This window comes from Curcuma longa, chromosome 21 (genome assembly GCF_044706935.1).
Source record: "Curcuma longa cultivar G26 ecotype Majalengka, Jawa Barat chromosome 21, ITB_CL_G26_1.1, whole genome shotgun sequence".
NCBI lineage: Eukaryota > Viridiplantae > Streptophyta > Magnoliopsida > Zingiberales > Zingiberaceae > Curcuma > Curcuma longa.
In genome coordinates, this window is record NC_133881.1 from 10132839 (window position 1) to 10149335 (window position 16497).

Sequence of the window (16497 nt, forward strand, 5' to 3'; positions counted from 1 at the left end):
TAACAGTTACAAAACTGTAACGGCTATATTTTATAACCCACTTAACATTCATATTGTAGCAGTTATGATTTTGTAACTACTACAACACACCCAAGTGATTCACAAAATTAATTGGGAGATTTAAATGAGAGATAATAATATTAAATAATATTGGAGGACAATTGAAAAAATTATACACGATTAAACAGTAAGATAAGACACTCTATTTATAAAAAATCAAAGTGGATTATTCCTTCCTTCTTAATTTTTGCCCTATTTAATTTAACTTAATTTAAATTATTATATATACAATATTATTTTATTAAAATTATTTTAACTTAGTTAAAATCATTTTAAAATTATTATAATAGAAATTTTAATCAATTTGATAAAATATTTTTTGATATAAAATGTTTTATATATAATAATTTTAATTAAGTTAAGCTTAATAATTATAATTATAATTTTACATGTTACAGTAGCTATGCTCTAATTGTTACATTGATAATGAAATAAAAATATTTTTAAGTGAAAAATATATTAGGAGTCTTTTTAATGAAAATAATAATAAGAACACCTTATTCATTTATTTTGTCCAAAAATATTTAGAAAATAAACATTTTGTTGTTTGCTAAAATATAATCATTCAAAACGATTTTGTTACTATTTTTTATTATAAAAATAATTCAAAATCTCGTACAAAGTTTGCCGATGAACTACTACAACACTCCCATGATTTTGCCTAAATAAAGATGCATTTAATATTCTCACCATGCAAGACATTAGCCAATTAACACTCCGAGAACGGAAGCCATGACTCTTGCACCCATTTTATTTCCCGAAAAGCGTACCCACATCCCATTTTGAAGACACGCAGGGGATCTCGACCGTTACCCAATCAGAAAGCAGGTTCGCGGGTGAAGGAACTGGGGACGCTTTTTTTATCCTCACGCGTTTGACGGCTGGAGAGATTGCCGTGGTCTTCCATCGGGCCTCAAATCGGCGGTGGCCGAATGCCCGAAAAAGGCAAGGGAAATTTGAGGTTGAAGAAATTGTTGATCGGAGATTGCGTCGAAGCATTCTTAGTCGGTCGATCGGGAGAGGGAGGAAGCGGGAAGGAGGCCGGCGCCGAGTGGGAGAAAGCTCACCGGACGTGTTCGCATTAGTTTTTCTCAGTCTAAGCGAGGGATTGATAAGCATTCGGAACAAGGGGCTTCGGTTCAGGAGCTGCATGATTCCCTTCCGTCGGTTTGAATCGGATGTCGGATCGTCGATTGGTAATCGGCGGTTTTGTTGATCCGACAGCTCTGTAGGGACTTCTTTTTCCCGCTTTCGACTGCTGCCGCCGGAGTGCGCATACTAGCTGCTTCACCGGCGGCGAGGAAATCTCGACCCCTTTTCTGGTGCGGTTTCCTTCTTCTGCTGGAGATCGCTTAGCCCGGTTGATTGTTCGTGTTAGGTTTCTGATTTAGGATTATTTTGATAGATGCTGTGCTACATAGGTTTCGGTGGAAAGACCGTGACTTTGCATTTATATGGGAAGTGCCTTTGTGATTAATTCTGTCCAATATATGTACGGCCCATTGGCTTGTCCTTGATATTTTATCTTTCATGTTATGGCTGTTTTCTCGAATGATTACAACAAAAGTCCTCAAAATACCCGCAATGCCATGATTAATGCTCTGATGATTGATGAATGCATGGGATGCATATATATTTGTTTTTGTTGTTGTTTGTATGTTTTACCACAAACTGATTTATGGTTTGCTTATTGATCCTTGCTAAATTGGACATGTGCAGATCTTTGAGAAAATGCTGCTAATTTCTCTTTTAGCATTGAATATTGGAAATGGGGGTTTCGTAGTGAAATCTCAACTCTTTGCATCATGGACAAGCTCGATCTTGACAGACATAATCTGTAAAATTTCAAGAAGATGAAAGCACATGCTGCTTTACATGGGCAGATCTCTGGTCAGATGCCCACCCAAACTAGCACGCAAGTATCTGCTTCACCACAGCAGATTGGAAATTTTGTGACACCACAGACGCAGAATCTTGGACCATGTTCTATGGACTCCGAGCTTCAGAATGCTCGTGCTATCATGCAGAAAAATATGTAAGTGGTTGTGCCAGAAGAAAATTTTATTTGTAGTAACACTTCATTGTTTTACTTAAACAAGCTGCACATTTTGCTTCTAGTATAGATCATATTCTGTACTAGCCTGCCCTTTAGATATTCCCCCCATTTTATTTGAAGTGGTTGAGGTTTTCATTCGCCAGAGGTGCAACGTTTGACTGCTAGACACATTCTTTTTTTTTTTTTTTGGTGTGTGTAAGACATTATTGATTTCCTCTTGATTGGATCATAATTTATTTTAAATCTGAAGAAAATTCAAGGAATTTCCTAAGATGTATGCCAATTACAACCACACGAGATAATGCTGCATTATGCATCACTTATTCAACAACTTTGAGGTAAACTTTGATTTTAAAGCTTAGCCCATGTATGCTCTCACAATGGCATTAAATATTAAATCCAAATTCTGAAATAAAGCATAGTATTAACTATTAAAATTGTGATGTATACTCCCTCTACTTTTTTTTTTGAAATCTCATACCATTCCGAGTGGTACGGTCAAAGCATATTGTTTCGATCAATTATCAAAATTTGATACTATTTGTCACAGATAATGTCTCATGTGCTATGTCAATCCCATCGATGAAAATCGTGTCATGCACACAATTGATACCCTTTGACATGGTACAATAAAGATCAAGATAAATTGAAATAATGTTATTATTTTCTTTGTAGTTTGTGTAAATATAAGATAATGTCAAATTTACACCGTTTAAGATGGAATACAAAGCCCAAACTTAGTTATATAATTGTATTATCTTCTTTTTCTTTTTTCTTCATCTCCTTCCTCCTTCTTGCTTTCACCTCCAATTTGCTACCGGTATCATACATCGCAACGTCAACACGATATCGAAATAATATTGTTCCAATTAAAGATTAAAATTTTGGCACAGCTTGAGATTTTAAACCTTGCTCCCTACAAGCTTAACATGCTGCCCTCGTAATCAAACAAATTAGTATCAAGGAATGCCTAATGTATTCTCTCACAATTTCTTTAAATATAAAATCTAAGCTCTGAATTAAAATATGATTTCTACTATTGAAATTAGCATGTATATTCCCTGCAAGCTTAACATGCACCCTTGCAAATTGATGTTATTTTTTACTAGACACATCATTAACTTATTTTGGATTCTCAAAAAAAAAAAGTCACCTTAAACTTCAAAGGAATTTTGTGAGAATTAGCATGTCATTTTTTCATTCTTATTTTATCACCTGTTTTTTTTTTATGGTCCCTGAGTTTGGTTCAACTAATTAAAATGTTTTGTGGTGTGATTCCACGAGTATCTTTTGAAGTATTTCTTTGAGCATCATTTTATCCTGCATTTGTCTCTGGTTGTAATTTATTGATAATTTTTATAACAAGATGAAATTATTAGGAAGTTGGAAATTATTTGTTTTATGTCCATACTATTATGTGATGAGATATTTATCTTCTTAAATGCTTAATACAACATGATTATCTTAATAAAGTGTGCCTCAACTTTACAATTTATCTATCTTGTAGGATAAGGAAAGCGACTTAGTTATGATTCATAAATTCATAATAGGCTTTATTCATATAAAGCATTCTATTAACACATATGGCTCTTGATGTATTGTGGTGATATAAATTGTTCTTTATTACAGCTATAATATTCTTCAAAGAAGAAATCAGTCAGGAACTGCAGAGTGGTCATCTAGGCCAACAGAGCTTGTTAGGCTTATTGAAGATCGTATCTTCAAGGATATTGCTTCAAGGGTAACTTTATTATTCTACCCATGTTTTATTATCTTTGTGAGAATTTTTAAACAAATTCAAATACTTCATTAATCTGATTATTGAGTTAAATTGGCATAGTTCTTCTAAAAACGCAGATCTCTTGTTTTGTTGTTTAATCTGGCAATGTTTTTTGATGCAGCATTAGATTAATTGTATTACAGTTTTGTACTGATGTCTTTGTTGGGTCATCTAATGCATAAATTGACTGACCAGGAAGTCTATTTGAGTTTGGCAATGGAACCAGCTGACCGCCATTTATACTCTATAGTGAAGAACGTTCTGTGTAACAATAGATCAGCAAATCATATTGGATCTTCCTCCTCTGTTAGTACAATGATACCAACTCCTGGTATGTCAAACAGTGTCAACAGCAGTACTGGAATCTCAGTTCGACCTGAGAACCATAAATTTTCCACCAGCAATAGTGTTGTTGAACCTAAAACTATTGCATGTATTGGTAGCTTACCATCAATTACACATGGTCCTACTGATACTGAAAATAATGCCTCTTTGACTGCCTCAAATGGTAATTTTTTTATGTAACAATAGGTCTTGTTATTGATCTATATCTCTTATTTTATTTGGATTCATTGTTCTCTTTGTAGGAACAATGTCTAATGGTTACCGGCATCAACCGTCCAACTCTACCCTAGGTTCAGGCAGAAGTGATTTAGTGACTTCAGTTCCTTCTGCTTATGTACCAAGACAGCTTAGTCAAATGATACCAACAACTGGATTTAACAGTCAGCAGGCTGCATCTGCAAACTTTGATTGTTCTAATGGAGGATTTTCTAGCACTGAGTCTAATGCGGCTCCACAACCTTTCCAACAAAAGAAATATATGGCATGTCAAAACAGTCACATATTACACAATCTTGGAACTCAAATAGGGGTTGGAATGAGGTCCAATGTTCTTCATAAGGGTTCCTCTTATGGGTTATCAAATGGGCTTCCAAACAGTGCAGTAGGATTGATTGGGAGCAATATAGAACTAAGCGGCCCTGCAGCATCTGATGGTTTCCAAAGCCCAACTCATGCTAGTTCTCCAAAGCCTTTATATCAGAATTTCGACCAGCAACACCGCCAATCTAGGATACCAAGTAATATTTCCTTTCTTTTAGCCTAAGCAATGCATCTCTGTGTGTCTAGTTTCTTCTCATGTAGTTAGTTTCCATTCCTCTACTTTCCAGTGCTGTGTGTTTGTTTATTTGTTTTTTTTTTTTTCCATTTTTCTTTTTAATTTTTTTTATCTTGTCTATCTTATCACATCTTGAGGATGTATCTTTATTCTCTACAGCATCAATGTCACAGCAAGTGCTACCTGTGGTGGATGATGGTTATACAATGAGCATGAATGATATAACACGCTCTGAGAACTTTCATGGACCAGATTCATCAGGTTTATCTACTATGGGTAACATAAATTCTATTCTGCATTCCAAGCCAAGAGCAAACCCAGGATTGCTGAACCACCATGCGAGTCTCCAGTCAATGCAACTTCCTGTCAACATTAGTTCTCAATTACTAGTTTCTCAATCTGAGAAATTGAATTATCAACCACCTGATTCTATCAGGGAAAATCTTCTGCAGTCACAGCAGCATGTGCAGCATTCTTTGCAACAATCTAACCAAACTTATTCCCAGTTTGTCCAGAGCCAACGTCACTTACCACAAAGACATCAACCAAGCATTCAGAACCAGCAACTTACACAAAAAAATGATTCTCTTAGACAGTCCTCATTGACTTCACATTTTGATGAGCAGTTAATATCTAACCATGTTAATGCCACCTGTTCCAACACATTTATTCAGTCAGCAGTTGTACAAGTCCAACCTCCTGATTTACAGTCTCAGTACCAGCAGAATTCTTCTGGTGAAGCACATACTACAAGTGTTCAATTTCTAAATCATCTGCCCAAGACTCAAGATTCATGTGTCTCAGTTTCAGAGGTTTCACAACAGCTGTTGCATCCACATGTGCAACCTATTCAATATTCTAACGACTTTGGTTGTGTATCTAACCAATCTCAAGTGGAGGAATTCCTGCAGTTTCAATGGCATCCTCAACCACTACAACATTTACAGACTGAAGATAAACCATCATTCCAACAACTTCAAGAGGAGCTTCATCAAATATCAACAGAACAAAATGACACTCATCAACCTATTCTCTCTGCTAGAGAACTGATTTCTGCAAATGAAGAATCTACAAAGCAACAAAACTATCTAAAACAACTAAGGTGGCTGTTATTTCTTCATCATGCTCGCAGGTGTCCCTCGGAAAAGGGAATGTGTATAGAAGCTAACTGTGTGAAAGCTCAGGAGCTGGTTATGCATATGGATACCTGTAACAGTGATCTATGCAAATTTCCTCGTTGTTTTCCATCTAGGAAACTTGTCAAGCATGTCCACAACTGTGCAGAAGCTGACTGTCCTGTTTGCATTCCTGTACGTGATCATATTGCAGCAAATACTAAAGCTCATTCCAATCCTTTATCAGAGACATATTTGTTGCCTGAGATAAAAGGAGATGTCAATGGAGTGAAAACAGATGTAATGCCTTATGAAGGTTCTCAGGGTGAGCAGCCTGCTACTAAGCGCTTGAAGGTTCAACACATGTCACCAATTTTTCCTAAAACAGAATCTTCTAATGATGTTGTTTCTTCTGGGAATCAATACTATAATATCCAAGACTTTCAAGATCCAGAGTGCAAACAAACAACTCTGAAGACATCTTCTAATTCCGATTCTGATGTTAAGATCAATAAATCTTCTGATTGTGGACAAGGACAATTACCAGAGTTTAACAGTAGCATCAAAGACAGTATGGATTTGACAGGCTGTGAAAACGCTCCAAATGTTTCTAGATCTGTTGGTTCTCATGTTGATCAAGCAAATATTGTGGATAATAAATTGTTGGATCGAGCTGCTGGTAAAATCAAGGAGATAGGTAACCAACCAACTGATCAAGTAACAGGGAGTAAATCAGGGAAGCCAAAGATAAAAGGTGTTTCATTGATTGAACTATTCACTCCTGAGCAAATTAGGGAGCATATAATTGGTCTGAGGCGATGGGTTGGCCAGGTTAGGTTTTTGACAATATAATTTTCTCATATTATATTATATAGATCAAAAAAATCTTACACATTATATTGATTAAGTTTCTGTTATTTTTTGTTTTCATTCTGTTTGTCTAACATCAATCTCTTACTCTGGTTTGTTTAACTAATGTGTCATAGATTAGCATTTTTTTTCTTCCTGTTTTACTTATCCTTTTCCTTTATCAACTCTGTTTATAGGGTTTTTGTTATCTATTTGAAGTGTAAAATTTACAGTCAATTATTTTAGTATTGCATGAAGCACCACTCTATATTTATGTTGCTTCTGAATTACCTTTGACCTATTAAACCTTTGGTTTGAAATTATTATGGTACCAGTTCATTTGCTACCTTTAAAAGGTGGAAGTTTAACTTAAGTTTGGGAGTGTGTGTGCATTTATTTCACACGTGTATTCACAGTTCGGTGAGAGCTTCAGAGAACAGTTGGTACCATAGTTGCATATCCATGTTCAGTGACCAATTCAAAACAACCACAAACTCTTTCCTTTTTCCATTCTACAGAGCCTTATCCTCTTGCAAAACCAAAGTTTGTTAAATGCTTAATATGGATACAAGTCTAATGAAACTAGATAAAAGAGTAGGAAAATCAAAGAAAACATATAATTGAATGATGAACAGAGAATCTTTTCTAATTTCTCAGTACCATAACCCTTACCAATATTGAAATGAATGTTAGATCACGGTTTAAAATATCAACCTATTTTGGAAGAGCGAAACTATATCATGTCATTTTGGTTCCTGGCGATGAACGGTGTCAGATGCACCAACGAGGAGTAAGAGAGTGAAGAAGAGCATCAAGAAGAGTAGGAGAAAGCTTACTGGTTGGAGGAGTGGTCACCGATGTTGGGTGAGTCGCGATGAGGGCATGGATGAAGGGGTAGCATATCAAGAAAGAACAAAACAAGAAAAGGAAAGCTCAGTAAAACCCGAACTCACAATAGAGAGCTTGTGATCATGAATGAACTTGTGGATGAAGAGTTGTTGTCATAGATGAAGCTCATGATCGTGGACAAAGTTGGGGTCGTTGACGAACTTGGTGGTGTAATGAAAATTTTTGCCAATCATAGCATATCTCCATGTTTGAAACGCTTAGGTCAAAAGATGTACATTTTCCTACATTCGACCATTTTAATATTGTAAGTATATCCTTTGTTGCAACAAAAAAGAATTTGATTTTGAAGTGTAACAAGAGGGATTGATTAGGGCTAATCCATAGAACTAATATTTTTAGACCTGGCCCGACTCAAAATAAGATTAACAATGACAAAATTTGGAAATTACACAACATGACCCAATATATAAATGGATCAACACAAATTGACCCCGTTTATGAATATAATTTATTTTAAAAATATTAATTTTCATATCATCTAACTTAAACTTTTTAGAGAATTAAGTTAATGTAACACCTTGTAAAGTTATTTTTTAAAAAAATTATTTTAATATTTTATTTTATAGTTTATTATTGTCCCAAATGACACAGCCCATGCATGGCACAATTGCACGACACAAATTGCCACCCCTATGAATCCATATCATGTGTTGACATGAAACTGATATGATAAATGACGGAACCTTCAAATAGTAGAGGTTTGAAGTCTTGGGAACAAGTTTGATGTTTAGTTATGGTCTTACTTTAGGTGCCTGACTGGACTAGTATAGTACTGGGACCAACATACACAGCATGTGTTGGTACCAATGGGTGCTGGCTAGCACCAAAATAGAAGCAATAGGAGAAGATGAAGCTTTTCAGTGATGGCCTTCTTTAATGCTGTAGATGTCAGTGGTAGTCTTCTCTCCTATGTCACCTCCATTTGCATCCACTATGAACGTAATGCATCAAACAATTGAGATGGAAGTGATTGGTAGAATAAATGAGAGTGTAGCAGGCTATGGTAGGGGAAACGTACAAATATTAGCTTTTGTTTTCCAGCAGTCAAAGACTAGTATGTATGCACATGGCTTTGACCATTAAGTGCCAGTTTTATGGGCTGCTCTGACTGAAATTTCAGACACTGCTTGCAATAACTTTCTGTTACTGTGTCTGTATCTTAGACTGTTGTCTCTTCACGTCCACTGCTTATGCTTATACCAAGGCTTTAAGTACTTGACTGATGCTAGTTTTGATCACCTTAAATCCACTTAATACGATAACACTGTTGCTGTAAAAATAATAAAACTGTACACTGAGCAGTACCAAACTGTATGCTCCATATCTCCAGTGCTTATTAAGTACTTGACTGATGCTAATTTTGACCACCTGAAACCCACTTAACACTAAAACACGGCAACAACTTTACATTGTGTTAAGGCTCCCCTTCTAATACCATAACACTGTCGCTGTAAAAATAATAAAAGTTGTACACTGAGCAGTACCAAACTGTATGCTCCATATCTTCCGTTCTTATTTGGTCTCCTTTGTGACAATTGATATTTAGTACTCTGCCTTCTATTGTATTGTGACCATGATTGTGGTTGTTGATCTCTTCATATGTTTGTTATTGATTTGAAATTCATCTTGAGGATTTCATTGATCTTTTGTTCAAATTGCTCCAACTTTATTTGGCTGCTAGTTGAGGCGTATACTGGCATGCTTAGTCATAGTTGGACCAAGCTCAGGGTCTTCATCTTTGATAAAAGACATGTTTCATTAAGACTAGTGATTCAAGGATAAGAATTCTGTGGTGTTCGAACCATTCAATACATTTTTGCCTGGATGATTTGATAAGCATGATGCGAGACAATAGCTGACTAACTTGTGTTTTTCTCTGTAAATTTACCTGATTGGCACATCATTTATTTCAACTGTGATAATCAAAGTATGCTTCACAAATTGCTTCAACCAGAATATAGGAACAATAAGAATTATTTCAACTGTAAAGAATTAAGATATGTCACCAGCCTATTTCATGTTTTTCCCTTGAAAATTTATGGAAACATGGAAGTTCATAAAGTTTGACTGGACCAATAAGATATAGGTAAGTCCATTAGTCAGAGGGAAAGGGCAAGGCATTATACATGCAATTGCAGTACTTATTACATAAAAGCTAGTGCAGGCCAGCCACCATGATTGTTTTCCTCATATGGATACGAATCATTTTTAAATTGATATGATTAGTCAAATAGTCTATTCTCTAAATTCATGGTTTGCAAGGATGAATATCAATCGTGTAGTTTTTGTGTCTAAACATAGTTCTTTCCAATCATATAAATTGTAGTGGTTTCTGTTCTTGTAGAGTAAGGCCAAAGCTGAGAAGAATCAAGCAATGGAGCATTCAATGACTGAAAATTCTTGCCAACTTTGCGCAGTGGAAAAACTCTCTTTTGAACCCCCTCCAATATATTGTTCCCCATGTGGTGCTCGAATAAAGAAAAATGCATTGTATTATACAATTGGCAGTGGTGACACTCGCCACTGTTTTTGTATTCCATGCTTTAATGAGGTTCGAGGTGACACTATAGAAGTTGAAGGATCTACATTTGCAAAATCAAAACTTGAAAAGAAGAGAAATGATGAGGAAACTGAAGAATGGGTAACTTTTGTTTGTCTGTACCAAATTTCTTTCCTATTGTCTTCTTTCAAGTATTAAAGTTTACCATAATGGTATTTTGTTGTAGTGGGTGCAATGCGACAAATGTGAAACCTGGCAACATCAAATATGTGCTCTATTCAATGGCCGAAGAAATGATGGAGAAGCAGAATACACTTGCCCGAGTTGCTATATGAAAGAGATAGAAAGAGGTGAACGCAAGCCTTTACCTCAGAGTGCTGTTCTTGGTGCAATAGATTTACCAAGAACTATTCTCAGTGATCATATAGAACAACGGCTTTTCAGGCGATTAAAGTATGAGAGACAAGAAAGAGCCAAGCAACAAGGGAAATTTTTTGATGAGGTGAGTGGGATAATGGTTTTGATCTCATTCCATTGGTGTCTCAAATTGTATTTTGATCTGGCTCATAATTATTTGAAAAGTTATTCTGTTGTGTATGTCCATAGCCTCCAATGATATACTTTTTAGTGATGATTGGATGTGGTCTCTAACAATGCCCATTGGATCAGACAGCATCCATTGATAATTAGTTGATGACTTTGGATGGCAGCTGAGTTAATGTTTTGCTAATGCCTTATTTTCTCTCCTGTTCTTTGTTCATCGCATCTCTTCTTTCCTTTATTCATCTGTTTTATTGTATTTCATTTTTCTGTCTCTTATAGTTAGTAGATAGTAAATACCATATTACCAATGTCTTACTTTCTATGGTTGCACATTTTGGAGGTTCCAACATGCCATTATGTTGTATCTTCATCAGTGTACCAAATCATGATGGTTAACTCAAGGACAATTGGCACTGGAACACAAAGTATTTGCTAGAATTTTTAGGTACAGGGATGGGTAGAATGACTGGAATATTACTAATTATGTAAACTTGCATAAAATTCAATGGAGGGAAAAGATTCATGTTACCAACCCCAAATAGTTATGATAAAGTTATGATGGAGATGGGTGAAAGGGAGCAACTTGAGGAGATGTAAATGGCACCAAAGTTTAAGCACTATAGTGCTGGATCATTGTCAGCGGCGTTCGATAACCATCTAAGACAAGAGATAGTGGATCATTGTAGTTTTGCAAGAACAGTTTGTAGAATGAGGATGCTTCATTTTTTATTCTATTGATTATTTGTGATCGGCTATCTAGATTCCATCTCCTCAAACTGATGATAGTGAAATTCTTATCATTATTATTGTTACTACTATTTTGTAGTATTGTTGTTGTGTCATCATTCTCTTATGTTGAGAGGTCAGTACCTGGATGCTGTTAATGCTTTCCCACTCTTTGAATTTCTTTCATTTCAAGACGCCTGTCATTATGGTTTAAATTGTTACTTATCATATTTCAGGTGCCAGAAGCTGAAGGGCTAGTAGTTAGAGTTGTATCATCTGTGGACAAAAAATTGGAGGTAAAGCAGCAATTTCTAGAAACATTTCAGGGGGAAAATTACCCGAAGGAATTTCCATACAAGTCCAAGGTACAAAAGCTAATTTGTTAAACTACTGAACTGAACTGTATGCCTATGTTCCTGTTTTAAGTAAGTTGCAAGGTGAAAAGTAGGTTAGGTATGCGACTTTCAGTGGTTCTTAACTAATTTGTGCTTTTTCTAGGCTATTCTGTTATTTCAGAAGATAGAAGGGGTAGAAGTATGCCTATTTGGCATGTACGTTCAAGAATTTGGTTCTGAATGCCCTTTCCCCAATCAGCGGCGTGTCTATCTTTCATATTTAGATTCTGTCAAATACTTCAGGCCTGAGATCAAAACAGTATTTGGAGAAGCTCTACGTACTTTTGTCTATCATGAAATTCTGGTACACTAGCTTCAGTGCTTTTTTTTTACAAAATAAACTTCTATCTTTGTCTAAGGTCACTCTTCTATCATTGTGGTTCTCCAGATTGGATATCTTGAGTACTGCAAAAAACGAGGATTTACCAGCTGTTATATCTGGGCCTGTCCTCCTTTAAGGGGTGAAGACTACATCTTGTACTGCCATCCTGAGATTCAGAAGACCCCCAAATCTGACAAACTTAGGGAGTGGTGAGCGTTGAGTCAGTATTCTTTCATTCAGCTATTATTTCTGCACTACATTATTCACAACTTTTTTTTTTTCCAAATGTGATTATTTTAGGTACTTATCTATGCTCAGAAAAGCTGCCAAAGAGAATATTGTTGTCGACTTGACTAATTTGTACGATCATTTCTTTGTAACTATGGGGGAGTGCAAAGCCAAAGTGACTGCAGCTCGTTTGCCATATTTTGATGGAGATTATTGGCCTGGTGCAGCAGAGGATATGATCAACCAACTTCGTCAAGAAGAAGATGACAGAAAACAGTTGAAAAAAGGAAAAAACAAAATGGCACTTACAAAAAGGGCTTTAAAAGCTGCTGGTCATACTGATCTCTCAGGAAACATCTCAAAGGATGCTTTGTTGATGCAAAAGGTATATGCTCTTTTGTTTTCATTGGGACCTTCCGCTATTTGATTATTACAAAAATTTTCCTTTGCAACTCATTCAATAATAGCTTTGTAAAATTTTGACTGGTTTTCTGATTGCCAGTTTTCAAATTGTTCACTAGTCTTTTCTTATTCATTAGATAATTATTTCCAATATAAAGTCCATTGCATTCAACTACTCTATATGCAATTTGGTTTACGCAGCTTGGTGAAACCATATGCTCTATGAAGGAAGATTTTATAATGGTACACTTGCAACATGCCTGCACACATTGCTGCAGTCTAATGGTATCTGGGACAAGATGGGTTTGCAATCAATGCAAAAACTTTCAACTTTGTGACAAGTAAGTTACTTTCTACAAAGAAAACAATCTTGTTTTTCATATTTTTTTATCAGTATCAAAGAAAAAATTGCACAATTAATTTCTCATTTCATGAGATTTAAATATCCGATATTTGATGGAAATTTCCTGGTCTAATGCAGAAAAAATTATTTCTGTATTAGTTAGTATTTGTTTTTTATGCAAAAACTTTGTCCCTTCCATTTTTACTAAAACAATTAAAGTAAGAACAAAAGCATTAAGAATGGCAATCTTTGTATGAAAACATAAGGGTTTATAGTCAAATTGTTGATCTTCAAGAGTTCCTAAAGTTCAGCGTATCTTCTGTTTGCTTTTTATACCTTTCTCTACTAATTTCTGCTGAGTCTTTATTCAACTTTCAATAATTATAGTTCTTGGCGAAGTGATGGTTAAACAGTCATCATGCACGTTATTGTCTTTTCAAACATGAAAATGACCTTTTAGGCCCATATGCATCTTCTCGACTAGAAACCCTTTAAACCAAAATGTCTTAGAAACAGAGACACCAAAGTGATTAATGTGGACAGAGTAGAAGGACATCAAAGGAGATTGTATGGTGATAACCTCGAGGAAATATCAAGGACACTCTGTGTAGATCGACATCTCTAGAGAACAGCAGATCCCCTAAGTGTTGGAAGGCTGCAGATTGGTCTAGTTAAGTCTTCTTCCTCAATTTCTCCTTCCTCTTTCTCTCCTCTCTCCTCTTCATCTATCTCATCTTGCACCCGCTCTTCCTGTTTGGTCCCCACCAACAACCTTCTCATACTGACACATGCCTTTTTGAAGAAAGGATAAAAGAAAGGATTAGGAAGCTAATAAGTAGTCTCTAACTAGGTTGCACACTGATGTTTATTGCCTTTCATAAAACTTTAACACAATGCCTGCTGAGGTTAGAATTATTCCTGGCAGTATAATTGCTCTTCTCTGCAATCTGCACAAGCATCCAACTGCAGTTTGTAAAAGGAGACGAAAATGTTGGGTCCAGGACTAACTAAGATTCTACTGGTTTGCAGGTGTTATGAAACAGAAGAAAGTGTTGATCCAAGAGAAAGGCATCCTACTAATAGTAGGGAAAAACATACTTTATATCCAGTGAGTTTATAACCGAAGTCATTCTGATTCAGTCCTATCTCGCTTTTGCATGTATTCACTTTTCATCACTAATCAGAGACATGTATGCCTTCCTGGTGTAGCTATTTGTACTTGTGTTTATTGCCAAAATCTATCACCACTAATACGTACATACCCTGTAGGTTGAAATCAATGACGTTGCTCAGGACACGAAGGACAAAGATGAAATACTAGAAAGTGAATTTTTTGACACTAGGCAGGCATTTCTTAGTCTTTGCCAAGGAAATCATTATCAGTATGATACTCTGCGTCATGCTAAGCATTCATCAATGATGGCCCTCTATCACCTTCATAATCCTACAGAGCCTGCATTTGTGACCACATGTTGTGTTTGCCATCATGATGTGGAAGCTGGTCAGGGCTGGCGTTGTGAAACTTGTCCCGATTTTGATGTATGCAATGCTTGCTATCAGAAAGGTGGTATCGACCATCCTCATACATTGACTAATCATCCAACAAATGCTGAACGTGATGCACAAAACAAAGAAGCTCGAGCAAAACGAGTCTCACAGGTACCTTTGTCAGTTTGCTCATAAACCCTTTTAGAGAAATTGTTTATAATAAAATACCATCAATCATTTAAGTTCTTTCTTATTAAGAATAATGTGACAAAATGTTCAACTATAAGTTTCTTAATTATTTGTTTCATAAACTTTCACATAGCCCCTAGCTCTCTATAAGCTACAATCCTTTGGTAGAATTGACTATGAAATTAAACTTCACACCAAAACTTTGCACTGTTAATTGCTACTTAGCAGTGAAATTCTAACCTCCTGAAGCATGCACTTTCATATGTACTCGATGTCATGTTTTCCGAATGTTCCTCATGATCTTCCTCACATCATTTAACATCATGTTGACTGAATTTTTTTTTTCTCTCTGTGGTAGCTTCGGAAAATGCTAGACTTGCTGGTCCATGCTTCACTGTGCCGCTCTCCGCAGTGTAGATACCCTAACTGTCGCAAAGTTAAAGGTCTTTTCCGCCATGGCTTTCAATGCAAGACACGTGCTTCCGGTGGCTGTGTTTTGTGTAAGAGGATGTGGTATCTCCTTCAATTGCATTCTCGTGCATGTAAAGAATCAGCATGCAGCGTACCACGATGCAGGTGCATTAGCTACTTCACGTATCATTATAGTTTCTTTTACTTCATCAATGAATGGCAAATAAACCTCTTTCTGACCCTTCCAGAGATCTGAAAGAACACTTCAGGAGAATGCAGCAGCAATCTGACTCCCGGCGCAGGGCAGCTGTCATGGAGATGATGAGACAGCGCGCTGCCGAAGTTGCTGTAGACTCTGGATAACAAAGTGTACATAGAATTTCCACTGAAGTTAACTTGATATTCCATTCCTCGAACCATGCCGTGTGAATTAGCCATCAGGTTAACAAATCTTGCACGGTGCTAACATACCCAGCCTGACCTCTCAAGCTATCAGTTGGACAAACCGCTACAGGTGGTGCTTCTTTAATGTATTATCATGCAGCGGCCACTCATCACACACTCAGATGGCGTTGTACTATAGCTGTTCTAATTCATCTTTTCTCAGCTCCTAATTAGTTCCATTTACTTCTAAAGTTATGTGCTTAGTTGGAGGGTTTAGGGAAGAATGAGTAGAATTGAGTGCTCTCTTCTGGAGTGAAGCTTGTATCCAGGAGGGGCCTTTGATCATTGTAATTGGACAATCTGAAGTTAGTGATTGACCAAGTAAGTATAATGATTCTTAAGCTAGGTAGATGTCTCTGATATTGTAAAAGATTCTTGTTCAATCTTGACCAGGCTTTAGTAAGAAAAGCTGATCCAGAAGTTATAGATACGCTTCCAAGATCCGTGTCAACACCAAGACTTTAAAATGCTGTCTGTGTAAATGATGTATTTGAAGATATTTGACTTGATATAAAGCAAAAAAGCAAAAGGATGAAAACAGTGAGGATGCAGCATTTTGATATTTGATTTTTTTTAATTGGTATTAGATAGTCAATTTATATCACGATTAATTTTAT

The 16497-nt window shown here is 36.2% G+C and overlaps 1 protein-coding gene across 2 annotated transcripts; it reads left to right on the top strand.

Moving 5' to 3' along the window:
• The first annotated feature begins 950 nt into the window (after positions 1-950).
• On the top strand, positions 951-16306 carry LOC141814546 (putative histone acetyltransferase HAC-like 1). 2 transcript variants are annotated; one of them, XM_074702496.1, is made up of 17 exons: positions 951-1382; positions 1780-2095; positions 3746-3857; positions 4092-4404; positions 4484-4978; positions 5176-6962; positions 10234-10530; positions 10616-10891; positions 11895-12023; positions 12157-12357; positions 12442-12584; positions 12676-12988; positions 13207-13346; positions 14378-14456; positions 14618-15007; positions 15384-15601; positions 15685-16306. In XM_074702496.1, exons 2-17 carry the CDS (start codon positions 1914-1916, stop codon positions 15797-15799), a joined length of 5190 nt encoding a protein of 1729 aa, XP_074558597.1. In that variant the 5' UTR covers positions 951-1382; positions 1780-1913; the 3' UTR covers positions 15800-16306. The 2 variants fall into 2 exon arrangements, with proteins under 2 accessions (XP_074558597.1, XP_074558598.1); XM_074702497.1 differs by having other exon boundaries at positions 4092-4227.
• The last annotated feature ends 191 nt before the right edge of the window (positions 16307-16497 follow it).